Source organism: Indicator indicator, chromosome 1 (assembly GCF_027791375.1).
Source record: "Indicator indicator isolate 239-I01 chromosome 1, UM_Iind_1.1, whole genome shotgun sequence".
Taxonomy (NCBI): domain Eukaryota; kingdom Metazoa; phylum Chordata; class Aves; order Piciformes; family Indicatoridae; genus Indicator; species Indicator indicator.
In genome coordinates, this window is record NC_072010.1 from 33,550,544 (window position 1) to 33,574,088 (window position 23,545).

The window sequence follows — 23,545 nt, forward strand, 5'->3', positions numbered from 1 at the left end:
ACAAAGAGTCCATAATGACTATACTGAAGCCAGTGGAGACATATGAAGTAAAACTCTTAGGATGGAATCAAAACAACAATGTCATTTTGCCCTTCTGTGCATTTGTGGGACTCCCACTGGAATCAGTACAGAGCAAAAATGTGTCTTGAGAGATATATGGCTTATAAAGAGGCAACTGGGTTGTAAAAGACTTTCAGTTCCGTCTTCAAGTTGTTTCTGGACCACTAAAAACCTCAAACAATTTTCCGCACTCTAAGGAAAGATTCAGTCTAAATCCCTAACTTTAAAAGCCCCAAAATAAGTTGCTTCTTGTGAAGAATCCAGTAGCAATGGGTTTGATACCTGGATGCTTATCATTTCACCAGACTTTAATTTAAAAAACCCTCCTACATTCACAGAATAAAAATGAAATTCTGAATTCCCTGACCAGTATTTGGTGCTTCCTCCCTTCATCAACACATCAGAGCGCCTTATTTTAAGGTTTGTCTTGATCATATACACCATCAGTTGAAGCCCTCTTTTAGTCAGGTTTCCTGAAGTTTCATGATGCCTGAAACAAATGTTGGCATAAAGGTAGTAAAAACCATCTTGATTGACCATCAGTTTTCCATCACTGAATGTCATATTCGATAAGTTTGCCTGGCCTTTGTCATGATGCCAGGATGTGAGGTTCACTTTGCGAGTTCCTGAAAAGGGGAAGGAAAAAAAAAAATTATAAACATTTAACAAATTCCAACATTTAGAAAGCAATCTCCAGGTTTTTTAATCAATAGCAACTACAGTTACAAAGTATAAAGCAATTATTAGACAATTACGGTAAAAAATTCATAAGAAATTTACTTTTTTCATCACATCCTACCATATTTGGCTTGGTGGTTATAGCTGTCTGCCCTCCCACTAGAACATCTGCTGGACCACGGTTCAAAACACTTTCTTGGACAAGCATTTGATTGCACTAAGCAACCATGCAACAAGCTTCGTACAGAACCAGCCTTTGACCTAAAACTTTATCTCAGTAACAAACACTTGAGAAGACTTTGGAAAGAAAAATTACTAATGGAAAAACAGCAAATCTTGTTATCAGTCTTTAACCTGTGTGTAGCTAAACAAAATCTGAAAGCAAGTTAAACTGATAATTTCTCAGAGAGAAAGCTTAGGAAATCCCATGTTTTATGTTCCTGTCACTGTAGTGTTACAAAGGCAAAGATATTTTCATTTGAAAACATGAAAAAAACAGGAGGAAAAAAAAAATCAGTAAAATTATGTGTCTTTAGTAATACGCAACAAGAAGCTCAGATAGCATCTCAAGTATGTATGACATAACAAATCTTTTTATGCAAAACCGATATTTAGATTTAACCCAGTGCTTGCATGTACCACATTGAGGGTCCACAGTGTGGTTTAGTCATATCCTAGAAATGTAGGATAGTGACCCACAGCATAATCCTAATTCTTTGGTAACTGTACAAAAACTTAGAACTGGGAAATTATAGCCATTCAGGGAGTAAATTATTTGTCTACTATCCAGTGGAGGTCTTAGAAAAAGAGCTTTAGGAAGACAAATGTGACTCAATGCTCTGCTCTTTTCTTATTTATTTTGAAGTATCTTAAGTTTCAGACTAGAAAACAATGAGCAGATATTCCATGCTTGGAAGAGAACAGTTCTCTTCGAGTTGTCTTAAACTGGAGATCCAGAAATTAGGAACAAAAATGAAGATAATATTCTGTCTCTCCATAGAAGATCGTGTGTGTGGGAATCAAAGCACACATATAGGCTCTGGCCAGCCTGATCTAGTGTGAGGTGTCCCTGCCCATGGCAGGGGGGTTGGAACTAGATGATCCTTGTGGTCCCTTCCAACCCTGACTGATTCTATGATTCTATGACAGTTACCAAATCTGACTATCAAAAACAACAAATAATACAATTACCATATGTAGACAAGCACTACTGAATTCCTTCTAACAGGTACAAGTAAGCCTTTTCCACTCTCCCCACATGATGGTGGCCTGGTAAATCTCCCTATCTGTTAAGGTGACAGAATGTATTTTGAAGAGAACAGAAGGAATGGAACGACTGGAGATGGTTTGATTTGCTCATAGCTCAGTAGTGTTATTTGAAAGCCAACTTCACATAGAGAGGTACAAAAGTACCCTGGGAACTATGGTCCAAAAGGCACCTTCTGGACACTGTGACCAAGTAGCCACATTGTATCATCTCTTGCAGGTTTTAACCTGGTCCAGTCATAGATGTCCTTCCATTTAGATACTACTGTTGAGGCTGTGCTAAGATAAGGCCTGGAAGGCAGGAGGTTGCACTCTGAGGAGAGCGTTTGAGTCTTCCTTCCAAACCTGATCACATCTGACACATTATTTGGTAGCACAGTGTTAATAAGCAGCCTGCCACACTAGTCCAGACAGCATTGCTACTACAGCATGTCTATTATGTAGAAGTTTATCACAGCATTTTCTCTTGAGGGTCATGCCCCAAAGCACACACTCCACAGTCCCTGCCTCCATCCCATTGTAACACTCACCTCATCTCACAGCCCCTGCCTGCAAAAACTGAGGAATAGGCAACAGCGGGAAGAGAAGATTCAGACAAGGCACACAGAGGAAACACAGGACTGTCCTGAGAAAGCCACAGAGGCCCTAATCTTTCCTGATACACACAAGCCACTGACACTACCATTTATTGAATTTAATACACAGGGCATAATACAACAGATGAGCGTTAATGGCAAACTTGTCCTCCTAACCACTAGCAGTTTTCAACACACAAGACTAACTCCATTTTCTCCCTCCCAGAGCAGTGGGTCCACACAAGCACCAGAGGACCTTACATCTTAGGCTCTCAGTGAGTCTAAACGTCTGCTTGAAATATTCAGTACCTTATTCTCCCAGCACCAAACCAAAGCAACCTATTCCCACCAAACTTTGCAAGGCACATGTCAGGGCCTCAGTGCCCGGTCCTCCAAGCACAGGTGCTCACAAGCATGCTGGGGGAAAGCCCCAGGTGTATTTAATTAGTTAAAATGATGACTCTTGGATTCGTTTGTGCAGAAAGAAGCGAGGCAAAGTAGTGGCAAGGGAATTTGAGAGCTATGAGTCTTCCCCAACTGCCAAGGGCAAGAAACTTTTGCATGTGAGATGAATACTTTAATGGCAGTCCAGATCACAAAGCTTCTGGCATTCTTCCAAAGATGTGAGCAAAGCACAAGCTGTCAAAGGCAGATCATAAATAGTTGTTTCCCTATGGCTTTGGTGCAGCCAGGTAGAAATTAAACAAGCAAGATCATACAGAGAAGCAGTCTTCTGTGCAGTGCCTCCAAAGAACCACTGAAAGCCACAAATTAATTGGAAGCAGCACTAAGATCTCAAGTCTCTTAGCCTGGAATTATTCACCTGCTGAGAAAGGGGTACCAGAGTGCACCTCTGAAGCACTGGGGATAGCCGAGGAAGTTGTACAAATTCTTGTGTACAGTGTTAAGTCTGCCAGAAACGCTGCCCCAGGGAGCCTGGGCTACCTTCAAGATGAGGAGAATAGGCAAGAAATCACTGCTTGGATCAGAGGAGAGGCATATCAGAGATACAGGACGAGACTGTATATGCATGATAGAACAGAAAGGCATGCTGGAATGCTGTGACTGACTGGTGACACACTGAGTAGTTGCTAGGCAGATTTGATTCACCTGGCAAGCAAACTTTTAGTAGTCAGTCTTAATCAAATAGCGGTTCTGAAGAAATCCTTAGTGGGAATGCATGATTCCCTGCTGAAGAAGGGGGAGGAGAGAAAATAGGTGTCACAGTCACTTGTAATTGAGATGCTGAGCAACGACTTCTGGTGAAGTTTGTTCACAGTATTGGTGTTGAGGGAACTCCGTATCATTCATCCACGGTCAGACGGAGGGACAGGCCAAGAGATGATGGAACGTGACCCTACCTGTTTTGAGCAGAGGATTAGCCTAGATAACTTCTCTAAGTCCCTTCCAACCTAAATTATAATGGTATGATTATATTAATCAAGGCAGACAGACATTTTGCCACAGTTCAGAGCTTCAGAAGAGACAGGCCACAGCCAGCAGCACAGCACAAATTTACTATGGAGCCATGAGAAAAATAGCACAAGGTAGGTCATGTTGACAGGCTCTGGCCAGCCTGATCTAGTGTGAGGTGTCCCTGCCCATGGCAGGGGGGTTGGAACTTGATGATCCTTGTGGTCCCTTCCAACCCTGACTGATTCTATGACAGGGAAGGAAGAGGTCAGAGAGATGAGTAAGATAATCTTCCAGACATAGTAAAAAACATTTTTTTAAAAAGTCAAGGTAAAACACAGTCCTAGTAACTTGAGACAAATTTTAAATAAAATCTTGGATATTTGTGAGCATGAACTAAGACTAATACAAATGAGTTTCAATAAAATTAATTAACAAGAAGGAAAATGATGGGAGAAGAACAGAGAAGAAAGTACTCCTGCACTCATAATTTGCATCCTAGTAACTTCCAGGTATAAATAAAGCCTGAGGGACAGACCAAAGCACTGTTTGCTCTGAAAAACTGTTTTGGAGGCACAGGGCAGCTAAGCCAAACCTGTGGCTGTAAATAGCTCAGAAGACTACAGTGTTTCCTTAGACAGCTAAAGGTATCAATTCACATCCCAAATGATATATTAAACATTTATATTTATTTCTGTTTGTTTCTCCCTTAAATGGTGACTAATTTCTGTAATCAATTTATAAACCAAAATTCACTGTTTTCATTTAAAACCTAGGTAGCATTTATTGTGAGCTCTGGTAAAAACCAACCAGCAAGAATCCAGCTTTAACCTAAGGCAGCAAACCTAAAAAATACACACAGCAAGCCAAACCACTACAGCTTCTGCAGCCAAGTGATGGGTGGAGACACCAAGATTTGGGAAGGGTTATTTTCCCCCTTCCTAGCAATTCCCCCAGCTGCAAAAGTCCATTTGGGGATTGATGTAATTGTGAACCAGGTAAAAAGACAGACACTGCTCAATGCCCCTTCACAAAGGGTATTCAGTGGCAAACTACTTAAAATAAACCCGTTTGACAGTGATGAAGTCTGATTTTTTTCTTTCTTGATATTGTTTATACTGGGTCAGAGTAATGACAGTAGAGAACCTTAAAATACTGAGAACAGATCTGTCCAGACTCATGGATGGGGTTTGAAATCAGGGAAAGAAAACAGAAATTGCCATTTACAGTCAGAGGAAACAGGATGGGAGAAAAAAAAATACTCGTGACCCTCAGGCAAATTCTTCCTCCTTTAAGCCTGTCATTAATCTCTAAGCCACCCAGTCAAGTGAGTACTGCCTCATACCAGTGAGCTTGGTACTTAAAGTGCCTCACAACCAGTAGGTCCAGAGGTCCAGCTATCCATAAGGATGCAGCCCTTCACTGCTGCAATATCCACAAGCTATGCTCATGATTAAAATCCTGGCAACCCTGTTCCAAAAGAGGTAGAAGCCATATGTGCCAGATGAGGAAGAAATATGTCCAGCTCATCACGTTGGTAAGGGGTTGATCTGATCCAAGGAGAAACACAGCAGAGTGCTGTCACAGGCACTGTCTTTATGAGAGTTCCTGCAGCCTGTGCTATTAAAGAAGTGAAGAGAGCAAGAAAGCATGATGCCTCCCTTGCCATTACCCACAGATTTTCTACATCACTCCCTAGAAGGGTAATCCAGTGATGGAGAACAGCAAAAATTATCAGCTGCTAGCCCTGATAAAAATACAGTTTACAGCAACACCCAGGTAGACAGTAAACAAACTCCCACAGGAAAAGGTGGATTTCAGAGTGTGACACTGACATGCTCCACTTCTGTAGATACACATTATCTGTCTCTGTGTTTAGTAAACTAATTCAATCCTTACAAAGACAAAATGCTAAGACAAGTTTATTGATAGTGCACCTTCTACTACTGACCTATCTCAAAAGTCAAAATCTGACTGAAATAGAAGCTTGTGAGGAGACATTTCAGCCTATAAGAAAGCTTGTAGAAGTTTTGACGTCCATCTGACAAGCAGCCTAAGCCCTCATCTTATAAAACTCTGGATCTTGTCAATGGCAACTCTGGCAATGTCAATGCACTTGAAGGGAGAAAGAATCCTGTCCCTCCACACAAGAAGCTAACTCCTTATATACAGAAGTGCCTTCTCTTTAAACAGAGGAAGACCAAGGTATTACTATGCAGGCTGCTGAAATCTCAGACTTCAAGCCTCAGCACAGCTCTCGCCTCTGGTTTGGTTATATAAAACAGAAAATCAATGTACATAGCTTAATTAAGGAGTTCAGCACTGCAGAATGCATATATTTTCAGAGGAAGACAACAGTGGTGATCAATGTCCCCTCCCATCTTGAGATACTCTAATAGCTTCAGAATAAACTCTGGTTTACTTCTACCACACCAGTGATGATTATTGTGTAGAGAATAGAGAGACAAATCTCAGATGACAGTGCTCTAGGGCAAAAAAAGAAACAGTGCTAAGATATCTTAAAATTGTAAGAATGAATCTTTTCCTCTGGAGAGTGTTCTAAGGCAGACTCATGCCTTGTTCCCTCATATTGTACTAGCAAGGATATTCCCCAAACCATCCAAAGACAACTTTGGGGAAAGAATAAGAGCACTGGCAAGATAAAAGAATGCTATGTTCTTACCATAGAACCCAATAAAAGCCACAGGATCATTTTTTCCCCTGCTCAACAGCTCAGAAACACACTGCATCCAAGCCAACACACTGAGCAGAAACCCTGTTGCTCAGAATACAGTGCTATGATTTTTGATCTTCCTGCTACTGAAAGACACTAGGTGGATGCAGACAGACCTTTGCAACGTCTGAATGTCAGGAAAGCCCTGGGAGTCTTCATGTGAAAAAGTCTCTACCAGCCCTGCAACATCATAAGGAATGGAATATGACAAAACTTTCATCAACATGCATTAGCAGAAGGAAATGCTATAAATACAGCCCTAAGCTGTGAGAGCAAAATGCAGCCACAGAGGGCAGGGAACTTGCAGGCAAGCTATACTGATGACATTGGAACTTCAATTCTAGGTTTTCAACACCTCTAAATTAAAGATGTGCTTCACTTCATAGCAAGTTTTAACAGTGATGGGCACCTAATACGTGTGTTGTGCATTCACTGAAGAGTCTCAGTTTCCAGATCCACCCTGAATACAAATGCATACAGACTCAACTACACTTCAGCACACAAAAAGAGGGTTGCTCAGAAAGGTTGAATAGGCAGACATAAGGCATTCTTGAATTTTACAACAGAAAACAGGACATATCTTCATCTGACAACAGAAAGAAAAAAAAAACTTAAGACTCAATAGAAGGAAAACATCTTCCAACCTGCGTGATTGGGATGCTGGCCAATCTTTGTACTGGTATACCCTTGTACGTGTGCATGTGTGTACACCTGTGTGTATGTGTACACCTGTGTGTATGTGTACACCTGTGTGTATGTGCATCTATAGCTGATGTCGAGTGCGAGATAAGACTCCAGCTGGGCCCTACTAGCCAAAGAAAATAAGAAATTTCAGAGGAAAGCATTCAATGCGTATCTTCATTCCTCACCTGAAAACAGGACAAGGAGGCAGGCCAAGCCCCCAGATCCTGATCATGAAAAGTAGTCATTTGAAATGGAGGCCATTCAGCACATAACAGACTGATGTAAGATCAGATACCTGAGGCAAAGGGGAGCTACCCTCCTGTTACCGTTCCCCCTGCTGCCTCTGAAATCCTTTAAGGAATCTAATTCATTCGCATCATCCAAAGCCATTTCTGAAATCCCAGTCTGTTGCTGGTATTGCTCAACTGTTTTCATATACGCCATTGTTTAATGCATTTATAGTAGCATTGGAAGTGTTCAGTTCAAATGGAACTTACCAGATGGAATATTCTTATCATCAATAATCAGATGGGCAAATGGCTGCTTCTCAGGTTTGCTTCTCTTGTACAGATCCATTCCTAGTGCCTCCATTGCAGCTACAGAGAAAATAATTGCATTACCTCAGAAAGACAAGTTTAGTAGAACTAAAATATTTTTTACTCATAAACCAGCACCTACCTTTTTCTGGTCTTGGTGGTGATCTTGCCATGACACGCTGGACTTCCTAAAATGAGAAAAAGCCATTGCTTTGATGTTGTCTTGGTTTTGTAATACTGTGTATGGCAGGTAGTCTGCACAATTACAACACTCTGTGTGTGTTTATGTGGGGACTGTTCTACCTACACTATACTCAGGTGCCTGGGATACATAGTCTCCTGTTTGTATGATGTATAATATGAACACACAGTTTAGCTGCCAATACCATCTGTCCAATCCTTCTGATACAAGTGGATAGGAATGATGCTGTGTATGACTGCTATGCTACTTATCAAAGTAGTGACAACAGGACACTTACAACCTTTCCTATTTACTGGAATCTTTCTCTAAGTGAAACAGAACAATGACTGCTAAGAATGCATCACTTGAAATGTGGTGGGTTGAAAATTCCCCCGCCCCCCAACATTATTTACATTTTACTACTTTCTGCTCAAGATCTGTGACAAATTTTAAAGGCAAAGTCTAAAACTACCACATCAAAAAATAGAATTCATGAACTGATTTAATTGCATGGGCTCACAAGGTAACAAAAGAGGCAGTTCTACATAGGGACTAATGTGGAATCACACTAACAACTAAGGAAAAGGAAAGCTCTGAATTTCATTTATGATGAAGCAAGCAATTAGGTGAATGAAAACCTCCACCCTTCACACTTGATCACTAACAGGGAAGCTTGCAAGACCACAAGGCTTTACAATCAAGACTCTCTTCTAACAAGGCATGCAGGAACTGAAGAATTAAGCATCTTCTGGGCCAAGTGCACTGGGTATCTGTTTGGAAGCCTGTATTCTTCAAAACCACAGGTTAGTTTCAACACAAATCAAACCTGTTATTCAAAACTAAGAACAGCACAAGTAACAGACATCAGGAACCACAAAAAGCCTTGCTTTTAATAATCCATATCTATTTTCCTCTTCAGAAAACACACAAACAGCAGTTTTCAAAAATCTAAGCAGCCTATTCTTCTTCCAAGCCTGGATTGAGTCTCTGTAATCTTCAGTCCTCAGTTCTGCCCTCTGTTCCCCCATGACTCTCTTCACCTCTGTTTTCTAAAAAACAGGAGCAATATTCTACTTGCTGTTCAGAACCTCTCATACCATAGAGCTATCAAGAAAATATTTAGGAAAAGGAAACAATGTGCTGAAGACAGAAAACCATATCTCATCTTTAAAACTTAAGAGTGGTCCTTTGCTTTATCTCTAAGTCACACATATTGCTGTTCATCTGCTTCAGTACCATGTATATGCAATGAACCTCAGATTTAGCCAGATCAGCAATGTTCCACTGTGCTCTCAATCACTGCAGTGTTTTAGTATTTGAAATACTGCTTTGAAAACACCTGTAATTTTGCTGTCACATCTTAGCCAGTGCATTTTTCACTCTCACTTTCCCCTTTCAGTAGGTGTTTAAATGTTAAACCAACATGAAAAGCCTCAGCTTTTCATAAAATAGGAGTTGTATTATGAGTATCAAAGCACACTACTTCAGCAGAGATATGCTGATTTTGTAGATAACAAATCATTAAGACGCTTTCTGCTGTAGAGATGATAAGAAAAGCAGAATTGCAACTTCAAAAGAAACAAAGCTCATGTCCACCTCCCCCATTTACATTCACTTCCCCTCTCTGATCTTCCCACTTCAATGTCAGTTCCAGGAGCACAAAAATGAAGCTCAGTTCTAGGAGATGCACACAAACATCAACCTCTAGCCACACTTGAGCTCTTTAACTTCATCAGAAGTAGAAAGACAACAAAAATTTGTCAGTACTAGATACAGAAAAGAGCGGCAAAAGGTTCTGAAATGAACAGAACATAGGGTAAAAGAGACTGGGAGATGGACCGCACTCAGATTCCTGCACCATGCTTACTCCCAATCCTTTCCACAGAAAGAGGTGGCTCCTTTGCTTTCTTGCTTTCTTAATGGAAACTTCTCAGATGTGAAGTCTGCTTTTGAATCCTGTCTTTTGGGGAGATGTGATAATGTCCTTGCTTGGAGAGCCTTCTGGGCAGATCCAAAAAGAAATATGTACATTTTAATCTCATTATTATCTAAACTGGTACTAACAAAAAGAATCCCATGGCTAGTAACTGCACAGCCCTTGAAGTGCCTGAACTAGCCAGTTGCTATCCTCCTCTTAACCTAGTTTTCTTAGCAGTACAGAGTTCTACTTCTGCACATTTCCAAAGATGCTCTGGCTTGAGCAGCTGCGTATGTCACCTTATGAGATCTAGCAACCTGACTCAGCTCATCTTTCATGCAGAAAGTTTGTGGTCCCATGAAATGCAGTCTGAGCTACTTTCTTTGTAACTGTTGGTAGTGCTGTTCATCTGCAACATCACCACCTGGTAAGCAGAACAGCAACCCAAGACTTCAGTCCACAACTCTCTTTGTCCTGATGGTCTTGAGCCTACTTTCCAGTTTCCTAGGAGCATCTCTCTCTGAGAGGAACACTCTCCTCTATTCCTCTTGAAACTGTGCCACTATGAAATTAGGAACACAAGCATCATTACAACATTGAGCCCAACACGAACACACTGAGGAATGCTGCAGCCTGGCTCATGTTCATTAACTCTTCTGTATGCATTTCATTTGATTAGTAGTGGCTAGCCTGGGTCCAGAAACCAGAAATCCTCCATCAGCCAAGTTCTCCAAACACTGTACTAGTGCCAAGTTCTTGATTCTGACCAGCTCCACAAAAAATTTGGTATTCCTTTCTGTTCTGTTACCCATGCTTCCAAAAAGAAGCTGAAATACATGAAGTAGTCCCTAGATAACAGAGATAGAGCTGTGGGCTCCTCTTGAAGAATAAATAGTTGAACGCTTATCTTGATTTTTTACTTCATGATTCTACAGTTCCAAGGTGCTGATACACACCCTACCTTGAAAAACATTTTAGTATGTACTTGCTTCTGACTCTGAAGGACTCAAGAATCACATTTTTCAGGGGATGTTTGAAGATATCCAGATGTCTAAACATGGCTTCTTAGTAGGATTAGAAAAATGTCCTGGTATCTTTACAAGGAACCAAAAGCTAGCACCCAAACACCTTTAAGTATCTTTTACATAATCACAACATACACTACCATGAAGAAAGCAGTAAGAGATTCTGTCACTAAGACACTGCTATGTTGGCATGAGAACTGCTGACAAAATATTACCAGTGACCTCTTTTAAGACTGCCATCCACAGAACCATGTGTGCTACCAAGCTGTTGAGCTATTTTTAGAAAAACTGTACAGAAAAATCACACCACTCTTAGTTTTATAAGTTGTACTTGTACACCTTCGCATTATTTGCTCACTGCCCACTAAGTCAACTCTGTTGTCTTGCTTCCCATATTCCAGTCACTGTTTAAACAACAGACAAACCAGTCAGTCACAAAAATGAAAAATGTGTTTTCCTTCATCCAAAAAAACTTAAGAGGCAATTGGGAAGCTGCAAAACTTTCACAGTTTAAAAGCAAGAATCATGGTTTAAGTGCTGGAAAGTTGAAAACTACTCTTTCCTCATCAACAGCAAGCTGCAGGTTTTAGCCCTCAGCATCTCAGCTATCAACATAAAACCAATTTTTGCTTATCAAGTTATGTCCAACGCTGAGGATATAAGGCTACATTTGAACTTGTGACATCTGTGAACTGTTTTCTTCTCCTTGGACTTTTACAATAACTCAGTATGTACTTCAAACAGCTGTAAGCAGTCTCTTGAGGCCAATCAGAAAAGAACACTGAACACTGTGATCCTAAAGCTTCTTTATGCAGTTGTTTCCTCTACTACCTGCATGCTTTAAGTTCAGCTAAAATGAGGAAGTATCTATCTGGCTGGAAAAGAATGTTAATCAGAGAGGAAGCAAAATAGAAAGTACATTCATCAGAAGATAGTTTGTAGATCAGTACTACAAGCTCTATCCAAATGAGTAGTGTATTGCCTGCAGAAATAAAAAGTCATGTAAGATTGTAGGACGGAAACTGTGAAATTTTAACAACTTACAGCAATCCCTTGAGAAACTATGAGTTTGTCCATAACTACATGCACTTTAAATGTCTGCTAAGTGTATAGATATCTCTGTAAGTGCTGCCCTGGAGGTCTTGCAAAGTACTCTGTTGCCATATGGGAGACTAGTTTATGCCTGAACTCCTCAAGCTGCTAGAAGCTGGGAATACTGCCAAGAAAAGTTACTTATGACTGACCCAAGATATGTTTGTAGTCTTTTCTACTTCAGGCTCATGACAGACTTCATAAGAACTGTGGTTAGCGCATCTGGACTGCCAAAAGGTTCATAGGGTTACATTTGAAAAAAAATTAAGCAAACAGGCAGTCTAGGAAAATGTATTATTTGTCTGCTTGAAAGTTTACATGCAACATTGAGAATGTGCTTTCTACTGAGTAAGTATTTTTATCCTGGAATATGATAAGGAATTCACCACTAGATTCTGACTTTTTTTTTTTTTTTTTTTGGGGGGGGAAACAAATGTTTCTAGACCTGACCTTGCAGCCCTACTGCACTGGGTTTCATAAGAGCACTTTCATTTTCAATGTCAATCTCTACGTTAGATTTAAACACTAGGTTTACAGGTGTGCAAAGAAAACAGATGAGAAGCAGTGCAGTAAACTAACAGCTGTAACCAGACTACCAATCTGAGCAAAAGCGAACTGTCTATTTTCATTTCCTGAGCAGCTTGAATTGCAAAATACAAAATACTGAAAAATCACAAAATCTAAGCAGTGTTTTAAAGTGTTCTATTTCAGTCACTTAACATGCTGCCAATTCAAATAAGGACTGGTTCTTAAAACACACACAGGTTAGATTCTCTTCCAGGGAAGTGAATAAAACACAGACAACAGAAAACCTTTTGTCACATTAACTGCATTCTCACACATAAAATTAGCACACCTGGAAGTAAAATTCAGCTCCATCTCTGCCTTTCATTGCAGCAGAGTCAACAAAAGGCAGAACATGATAAAGTAAATTTTTGCCTTAACACTGTTTCTGTCACTTCTCTTGTATGCTAAAAGGTGCAAATTTAGCCCCAGGCAAGCATTTTTCTATCTGCATTTTTCTTTGCACGACCAATAAATGACAGCAAAGAGTGCAGAAAACTGATGTAGCTGCTTAATACACTCTGTTGCATTCAGAGGAAATTCAGAACCTGATTACTTTGGCAAGGGAATCTTTATTGTTCTCAAACTAATGTTCATCAGCCAAAAAAGTTATCCCTACTCACTACTTATCCTGGCCACGGACATTGCAGCATTTAAACTCCATCCAGAATGGCAGGATATGCAGCCTCAGCTAAAGCCAAGGCCTTTGTTGAGTAACCAGCACTGAACAACCAGAATACATGGCTTCCCATTCACTTACTGTAACACGCTCCTTACTCTGTCATGGGAGATCCATGAACAAGCAGCCTAGTACCAGCATACAGAACAGAAGTAGGTATAGTATGAGCCTCTATAAAATACTGGAGGAAAGAACTAATCCTACAGTTACCCCTCCCCCCTTTTTTTTCCCTTTAAATTTTTTAAGCAGGTGGCTAGGAAAAAACAAAAGAAGAACTCCCAGGTTCCTTTTTTTTTTTTTTTTCAGAAAAAGATCTGTCACTCAGGGTACTGTGTTAAAAGCAAATACTACATGAGCACAATTAAAGTACTATATAATTAACTCAAGTGCAATTCACTCTATAAAGTGTATGTGATTTCAGCTCAAATCTAATGTAGTGTTCTCTACAAAACACTGACAGTCCTAGGCAGATGTGAATATGTAAAATTTTAATGGATCTGGTAAGCCAAGAAAACCAAATACCATAGCAGATATTCAGCTGTTAAATAGCCCATAATTAGCACTAAACACTATAATGAACACACAAAGAGATCAAAGGCAGTAACTGCAGAATGAGGTGATTATGACATATCCAGCTTGACTAGGTTTCTTCACTAGGGCTGACTTCTTCAGCTGACTACTTCAGTTGTGTTCAGGAACAAGCTGTCATACTCAATTGTTGGGCTTTAAAGACTGCCCAGTTACTGTGCTATGGCAAAGTAGCTCTTCTGCCAGCTCTGTTCTGTTAAGACAGAATTGGCAAAGTGAGCAAAGAAAATAAAAAGGCAATACTATTCCCCATTTTGGGCTGAAGAAAGAGTAAGACACATGAGCAAATGTTATCTCCTCTGTCTTTCAGGCAATATATTCCTTGTTGATGATCTTGACTTGGGAGAATCTTGTTGGAAACAGGAAGATGGAAGTGGAACTGTCCATTTTTATGAACATCCAAAGTGCTGGCAAACCTATACAAATATTAGGATAAATGACTAGTATTTTAGCCTGTCAAAGTGTCAGAATGGCAAATCAACTCACTGCAAGCATAGTAAATGTGTTTTGAATTCAGAATTGGTTAACCACTACCAGGTTCATGACCAAACGCAATATGATCTTGGATGCAACTTCAGGTATTATTCTGACAACAGAAAATCTCTATAGAACTTACCTCTGAATACAGGTGTTGGAAAAAATATTAAGTTTAACGGGAGCACAAAATAAAGGAACACACGAGAAACACACGGTCTGTCTGCCACCTACCTTCTGCACAGCTCTTTGGAGAGCTTGTTTCATGCTTCTACATGATTCTGGCATTAACTTCACTTCTTGACTTTCAAAGGATGTATCATGCAAATCTGTATTTTCTTGATGTCCAAAAAGTGTTCTGACACAGTGTGCGTGTTCTTTTGAAATTCTAGTAGGGTCCATCTGAAACAAAAATACAAACACAATCACAGTTTTAAGTATCTGTCCAACAGATATTAAGAGCATTTTAGTCAGGGATAATTTTCCACCATTTAAAAGTTTGGGATCTAGACAAATTTAATATCTAAACTTTCATTGTAAACAATGAAGAGTGAAAAAGTTCTCCATATCAAGGCTAATTTCACCCAACAAGCATGTGTGACAGGAAAATGAATTATCTTCCGGAGCTGTCTAGTTCATTAGTTCATGCTAGGTATGTGACTTCCAAGAGTTAAAGATAAATTCCACTCTTACTGTAAAATCGATAATCTTCAATTCCATTTTTTTACTACTCAGTGCAACATCACAATTATTTTAGCAGTTAACATACACAGCTGTCCTATCTCTAAAAAGTATAGTTTGCAAGATGACACACAAATGACAAGTAGAGGAACTTGGGGAAAGTATGTACAGCACCTAGCACATCCTTTCCAAGAGGAGAAACAGAAGAACAGGAGCCACTTCTCGTTGAAACTATTTTGTGAGCAAGAGGCATTGATGCATGAAGCAGTCACCAAGTAAGACAGCACAAATTCAGAAAGACCAAAAAAATGAAATAAACAGTACTGCAAAACATGTCCCCTTCATGGGACAAAGCCTGGAAAATTTAGAGTACCTGCAAGATATTTTTAGCAATCAAGCTTCCTGATTGAATCAAGTATACTTTTAGACTGCAAGTTTAGAATACTCCTTAATTATGTCAGTTAGATAAATTGGAAGGACATTTCAAGGATTTGGATCATGTTTTAGCAGAGTTTAACTGCATTAAAAAAATTTAAGCTGTTTCACCTTCTCTGCCCACACTCCATAGACTTAACACTCAAGAGATATTAACCATTGCCTTTCAGAGATGGCATAAGACTCTCAGCATTTGTTCTCAATTTGTATTTATTCTGCTTTTACTTCAGGCTCTGAAGAAGGGTTTGTGTACTCAAAACCTTGTCCAAGTTTTTGAATGCTATCATCTGGTCTAATTTACTCCTACCGTTCTGCAAAAGATGAAAAACTAACTATCTGAGAGGTACGGAAGGTATTATTTGTAATGACAACAAGGGAATGCCATGATGTTGTGGATAGTGCCTCACCAATGTTCAGTTTCCTTTAACACACCACTGAACAAAACAGAACATCACAAGGAAGTTTTGCACAATACAAAGCAGCCAGAGTGAATCAAACACATTACATCATTTGTTCACAAAAACGTAAATCTGATTCCCTGACACTATAAAAGAACCAAATTAACTTTAAAAAGCATAAACTTAGGATTATAGAGGCGAATTTAAGCCTACACCAGGCAGGCAGCCATCCAACAGGCACATGCTCTAGAGAAACATTTTTTGCACAGATGGCAACACCAAATGCTGCCTCCTCCACCACCATACTTCTGCTGAAGTCTCCAAATGAGAGCTGTTTCCCCAATTCATTCATACTAATATCAGTTCGTGTGACTTGGTTTAGCTGTCTCAGTTCTGCCTGCAGGTTTGGAACAAAACAGGTCAGAAAAGATTCACCTGAAGATCAGAAGATGCTGCAGCTCTGAGTAGTGGGACAGAATTGGAGGCAGTTAACATCTTCTTGGGGTGGCCTGACAGATGAATCCAAAAGAAAAACTGTGTATAGCCATTACAGCTCTAAGAATTAAGCACTGAAAACTACACTAATGACTTCTCAAGTCACCTAGAGCAGTGCAGATCCATTAACAAAACTGTTTAATCTGATCTAAACCAGCAGCTCTGTGCACTCATCCTCACCACAAAATTTCATTCCTGGTTCCCAGTCTCCTCTTCTCAATCAACAACCTGAGACAATTTTTTTCTGGTCTTACTTTCTGAAAGATCAGCACCCTGAAACCAACTCCAGGTATCAGATGAGCATCAGAGCCAGTACAGGGTAAGGCAAAGAAATAAAAGAGCAGTAAGGCAGCACCAGCCGTACAACTGCACCTGAAAACGCATCTCTTCCAGTACGTTCCACTAGTATCTGGAACTCAGAAAATCAACTGTAAACTTAAAGGAAAAAAGTGAAGCACAAAACATTTACCAACAGCTGCTAGAAGACAGCTAATACAGAATGCCCTGGGTTGGAAGATACCTCTAATGGTCTCTGGTCCAGCCCCATGCTTGAAGAAGGGCGAACTTGTAACTTAGGGCAAGTTGGTCACGGCCTTATCTAGATAAACTTTGTAGAATCTTCACTGATGGAGACTTTCAACCTCTCTGGGCAAACTATTCAATGATTTAACCACTTTTATTATATAAAAACAGTAGTCTTAATGTCCAGCTACTGTTCTCCTTGCTGCAGTTTACAACTGTGCCTCTTTTTGCTATGCATTTCTGGAAAGCCTGGCTCCATCTTTTGGTAACTAAACCAAATTATTAGCTTCCCTCACCTCAGTCTGCTTTGTTAGGTCCAGTGAATCCAGTTCTCCATTTCCGATACACTAGGGACCCTAGCTATCACAGCTGTCTTCTGATGGACTCTCTCCAGTTTGCTGACATGCATCTGGTACTGAGGGACCCAAAATAGGGCCCATTATTCCAGATGTAACCTCTTATGTTAGGATTGTTAGAGACCTGAGTAAATTAGGGCCTTCAAAAGGATGTGCATATCTAAGTCTTCTCTCCTCCACACATATTACAGAAGACAGAAAGCTACAGCAAATAACTGCTACTAGAAACTCATTTTTATCAGTAACTCTGCTAGAGTGAGAGACTATTATCCCCATTTTGGATTCATTTAAACTCATCTGAAAACTAGAAAAGAAAACTAGGTTGAACAACACAAAGCTCATGAAATTTGTAAAGCATCCAGCATGACAAATCACACATGACAAATCACACATAGCATAAACTTGCAGCTATCACCCATCAGCAATCAGTCAAAGGTGTCACACAACCCTGTGCCAGAGCAGTAACCACAGATTGTAGAGAAGCACTTATTTGGATTAGAGTTTATCTGCTGAAGGCTTAAGGCAGAAAACCACCATCTCTGTACCTACAGTTAAAAGATCAAAGGCTTAATGGAAACTGCAACTGATAACTTCAGCAACTTCAAGCTCTGCAGCCCATTCTGAAAAACTGCAAGTCTCTAGAGATTGTTCGATAAGGTAAAGCTCTGATGCTGGGACTCACTAACCTACCTGACTGCCCTTACCTTTTTCAAAGAATACCTAATCTTCACCACATTTAACCATGGAAATTAGCTCTCTTGTCTGAAAAGGCATTCTCAGAAATCCTGCATCTTGTATCTTTATAAACATCCTGTACTAAACTGCTATTACCAAACATCGAGATCAAAACTGTGATGCACAGAAAAATTTTCAAGGATATTTTTTGAGAAGAACCTCTGAAGAGTCAAATAAAATACCAGAATGGTCTAAAGGAAGCAGCTTGCTAACTTGCAAGGCACAGAAACCTTCAGCATAAGTCATAAAGTATTAATACCAGGAAGAAACATCAAGATGCAACTAAAATTATTGGAGGAAGTTTTATCACATGTTAAGTAAGCTAAATACTCTAGAGAAATTAACCTATTTAAAACAGAGGAGTCTCTAGATTATATTTCCTATGTTACTATTGTGTATACATCCATCATGTCTGACCTTGGAATCAGATGAAATCTTTTAGCGCCCCTTGATTTTCTGCATCAGTCATCATTCTAGCTCCATCTGTGTCTGGGATTCTTCTTACCCAACTCAAGGCAGCCAAAATGAACTCAAGCATTGTGGGTGAGACCAAATAAATGTACAGAATGAAGACACAGTTTTCCAATGTTAAAAAAATTCAGTTTGGTTTTAAAAGATACAATTCATTCCATCCACCTTTACATATTAAACACTTCCTCAATTATGCAGAGTGTTGCGGTATCACATTCTGTACTCCTTACAATAAATGTTTCATGTTTATACTCAGACTTATTTTCAAACTCAAACCAATTTTCAGATTATCAAATATCACTCTGCAATCCATGACTTTTCTTAACCACCAAGAAGGGTTTCTTCCAGGCTTTCAAAGAGTGCTACTGACCCTTTTCAAGCTGTTTTCCGTTAGCCACTGTGCTACAACACTCATGAAACCTTAAATGAAATCTGAAAGGCATTTTGTTAGTGTTTAATTTCTTGGATTCAGTGTACTTCACAAGGTACAAAAAGAAAAGCCAGAGCCTCTTAATGTTTGTATATTTCAGAATATGAGGATATTGGTAAAACTCAATTTTTTTTTCTTCCTTTTTAGATGCTCCAGCTCATTGTCCCATTTGCATTGCACTGCATTATTTCTTGGCCACGAGCATGTGTTTACCCATGAAAATCTAGTGTCAGTTATGTCTTGTGAAATTCCAAATGCTCAAGCCACAAAATAAACAAAACTAAGAGAAAACCAAAACCTCAACTATTGTCTCAGCTCATATTGTGTCATGATCCAACCCAAACGATTTTATGCAAATACACATAAAATGTGTATGGTAAAACTGAGTCAGAGTTTATTCAGCCTCTTAGGCAGAGTTTTAAAGAGCTTTTAAATTCTTAGTATCAGCCTATATAGTCAAATCTTGCTAATTCACCCTTGGGCAATTCTCCAAAGAAACAATTCAATTCTTTTGATCAAATTTGGACAGATGAAATTTTTACTGTAAAGTACAAACTGAGATAGTTTAATATATTTGATAGCAACCTCTTCAGAAGAAAGAAAGGTCAGATTATGTCCCATATAAATAATGTGCAAGACATTAAATAAGACTTCCACAGGACCCACTATATTTTTCCAACTATCTTATTCACCAAGAAGAAATTGGTGAATAAATAGGGATTACCATATCTTCTTATTATTTTGAATTATGTACTTTCTTCAGCAGTATACTTATTGTGTATACTATTCTATTCAATGATGGCAAATATGACGTTTTCTCCATTAGAAATTTTTCAGGCAATGACTTCAGTCAAGTCTACATCTAGCTACATCATCTCTTTCATGTTTCAGAAGTTCAAGTTTACAAAGGACTCCATCCAACAGAATTACTTCAAATCTGCAGGAACAAGAAACTGGCAAGAGAATTCAGATGCCAAATACAGAATTACACCTGGACTAAGTATATTTTTAATTAAGGAAGCAAAACAAAAATAGCCATTATGGTAGGAATGCTCTTTTTGGCCTATTTTAGCCTTTTTAGCCATGAGCCAGTGAAGCACTGACACGAATCTATCAGAAAGGGTCCTTAATAGGGGGAAGTGGAAGATAAAATGAATGGCAGAATAGTTTTCCAAAAGTATACTTTGATTATCAGTCGTTTTGATTGCAGTGGGTCTCTAGTACAGTTGTGCATTTATATGAGCTATGTTTTGACAAAGATGTCATTTCATGTTCATGCAGATCTGGAGCGAAAAACATTTTTCTGCCAAAAGCCAAAGTAGGCACTAATTTATTTCACTGTCAAGCAAACAACTAGCTTTAAGCTACATTACAATGAGTCCCAGAAATTAAGTGTCACTCTTCTGAAGCATATGGAACATGATGAACTAAGTACTGTACTGCTGTTCCTTTTTTTTTTTTTTTTTTTGTAAAAATGGCAAGCACAAAACCATTGTCGGTAAGAAAATACAAACTGGTCTGCATAATAAATGATCCTGTATATTTGATAGTCATTCATCTGTTCAAGTGGGTGTACATTCGTGCGATATCTGTTTTTAGAGTGCACTTTTTTAAGAAATCCAGGCTGCTACATCAAAATCAAGGGCATCTACCTAGAAAGTAAACCGAAAGCAACTGGTTTCCACTCACCACTAACTTCAAATGAAAAGTACACACAACAGAAGTACCACTTCCATGAAGGCAGTGAGACAAGCATTAACAGAACTAATTAGCATCCAGTGAAAAAAACAAGCAGAAAGTCAACACTTAGCCTTGAGAAACAACCAGCCAGCAGCCCCCCACTTCCTCTGAGAAGCCATGCAGGCTAAGAGACACAGCAGTAAGTGGATCTAGCCCGCAAGGCAAGTCGTTTCCAAGAAGCAGGCTCCTCTTCTCTCTGAAAGCCTAACCGCTAGCCACCTTATCTCCCCCACAGCAGTACCTCTCTGTGCTCCTTTCTGTGTGCACTGCTGCCTCTTCTGAAGCATCCTCTGGCAGGCTTGAGGCCTGGCTGGCAAAGGGCACAGGCTCTCTGAAATGAGTTTCTGAGCCACAGAAGACAACTCTGGCCAATGCCTGCTAGCACACAGATGCTGCTGCCCAGTGCCCTTATGCAGTCTGAAGGACAAAGGATTCTAAGTGGTGTTCTGTGGTGGCTGTTTTTCCTTACAGCCATTTCTCCCACTGGTGAAGCACTTGTGGCAGCCAAAGACCTCAACCATGTCTAATCCTTCTCTAGTGAACAACTGAAAGCTGGTCATTAAAATCTAAGACGTCAGGTGAAGGACCATTAAAGCTGCTTTTTGAGCCGGGGACTTCTCATGTTCGACCTCGCTGACAAACCCCAAAATACACCCGCAGGCCAATGTATTACACCTAAGACTTAACATCTCCAGCGACCAAGGGACAGCAAAGGCCAGAGCACAGGCCAGGCAGCCGTACTAGGAGTCATTCAGCCCAATCCCTCTCAAGGTTGGGCCAACTTCAGAGCAGGTGTTCTCTGACCCCTTTTTGTAGTTGTTGTTGTTTGTTTGTTTGTTTAATCGACTCAGCCCCACCGACGGGAGGCCCTCTTTCCCTTCAGAAAGGTGCGAGGCAGCCTCTGCTGCCCGGCCCAGCCGCTGCCTCACACAGCGGCAACCTCCTCACCTCGCCGCCGCCTCCGGGCGGTCAGCAGAGGAGACGCTTACCTGAGCTCGGAAGTAGAGGAAGAGGGCGACGCTGCAGACCACCTGCCCCAATCCCAGGAGGACAAGGGCGACGAGGAGGGAGCGGGAGGCGGGCGGCGGGTGCGGGTGAGCCGGCAGCGGCGGCGGAGGTGGCGGCGCTGGGGCGCTCTCGTGGGCGGCGCCGCTGCCCAGCTCCTCAGAGCCGCGCAAGTACTTGGTGTAGTCTCGGCTGGCGCGCCGCATCGCTCCGCGGGCAACTTTGCACCGCTCCGCTCAGACGGCTCCACAAGCGGCCAGCGGTTCCACGGAGCTCCCCAACCTCGGCAAACAACCCCGCTGCCCCGGCCGGGCACCTCTTATAAACTGGGCAGCCAATCAGCCCCAGGCGGCGTGCCTCTGCCGCCCCGTCCCCGCCGCCACACACACATCACCACCGCCCCCTCCTCGTCTGCCCTCCCCGAGCAGAGACCGGCCCCCGCTGGACCGCGACGGGAGGGTCGGGTCGGGCCCGCCCCTGCCCCCGGAGCCCCGACCTCCACTACCGGGCCGGTCGCCCAGCGATCGCGGTTAGCCCTGCTGCTCCTCGCAGAGTGAAACTTCTCGCCTCCCCTCCACCATGACTGAACAAAGTACGGGGAGCCCCTGGCTCCTGCCGGCCGCCGTCCCATTGTCCCCTCCCCCTCTTTACCCCCTTCCAGGTTCTTGTCCCCTCCACATCTTTGCCCCCTCTCAGGTTTGCAACACACCGGACGGCCCTATCAGGTGTGGTCGCATCTGGAGGGTCCTTTCCCCCCGAATTCCGGGATGCTTGGAAGCAGTGTGCACCCGGAGGTTTAGGCTGGAGGTGAGGAGAAAGTTCTTCACAGAGAGAGTGGTTGGCCATTGGAATGTGCTGCCCAGGGAGGTGGTGGAGTCACCATCCCTGGAGGTGTTCAAGAGGGGATTGGACGTGGCACTTGGTGCCATGGTTTAGATAGGCATGAGGTGTAGGGTGACAGGTTGGACTCGATGATCCTTGAGGTCTCTTCCAACCTTCTTGATTCTTGATTCTTGATTCTTGATTCTTGATTCTTGATTCTTGATTCTTGATTCTCTCTGTTATGCCCTGGCTTCTTTCGTTGGTCCAGGTCCTCGGGCGGCCAAAGGCAAGTCACCCACTCCATGTCTCCTCACTCAGACCAGGCTAAAATGAGTACAAATGGTGTTGACTTGAGCTGTCGAAAGCAGGCAACACAGTTCAGAGTCTTTTTAAAGGGCTTGGGTAAACAAGTGGCAGAAAGCTGTGCTGGCAGCTGGCTGCCACTGGAACCAGTTCAGAGCTTCCCCATAGAATGGGGTAGGGGTTGGAAGGGACTTCTGGAAATCATCTAGTCCACCCCCACTGTCAACACAGGTATGCCTACATCAGGTTGCACAGAAACATGTCCGGGAGGGTTTTGAAAGTTGCCAGAGGAGACTCCACATCCTCTCCGGGCAGCCTCTTCCAGTGCTCTCTCACTCTCAGATTAAAGAAGTTTCATTTTACGTTCAAGTGATACCTCCTGTGTTCTAGTTTGTGCCCGTTGCCCCTTGTCCTATCACTGGCCACCACTAGAAGACCCTAGCCTCATCCTTATGACCTCCACCCTTTAGGTATTTATATGCCTTGATAAGACCCCCTCTCAGTCTTCTCTTTTCTAGGCTAAAGAGACCCAGGCCATTCAGCCTTTCCTAAGAGAGATGCTCCAGTTTCCTAATCATCCTTGTGGCCCTCCATTGGACTCTCAAGTAGCTCCCTATTCCCTGTTCCTCTTGAACTGGGGAACTCAGAACTGGGCACAATACTCCAGGTGAGGTCTCACCAGGGC

General features: G+C 41.4%; 1 protein-coding gene across 1 annotated transcript; it reads right to left on the minus strand.

Annotated features, from left to right (window-relative positions):
* Positions 1-264: 264 nt before the first annotated feature.
* TNFSF11 (TNF superfamily member 11) lies at positions 265-21,941 on the minus strand. The gene is made up of 5 exons (XM_054388966.1): positions 21,720-21,941; positions 14,702-14,869; positions 8,089-8,134; positions 7,908-8,006; positions 265-686 (listed from the first exon to the last, which is right to left on the minus strand). Exons 1-5 carry the CDS (start codon positions 21,939-21,941, stop codon positions 265-267), a joined length of 957 nt encoding a protein of 318 aa, XP_054244941.1.
* Positions 21,942-23,545: the final 1,604 nt, after the last annotated feature.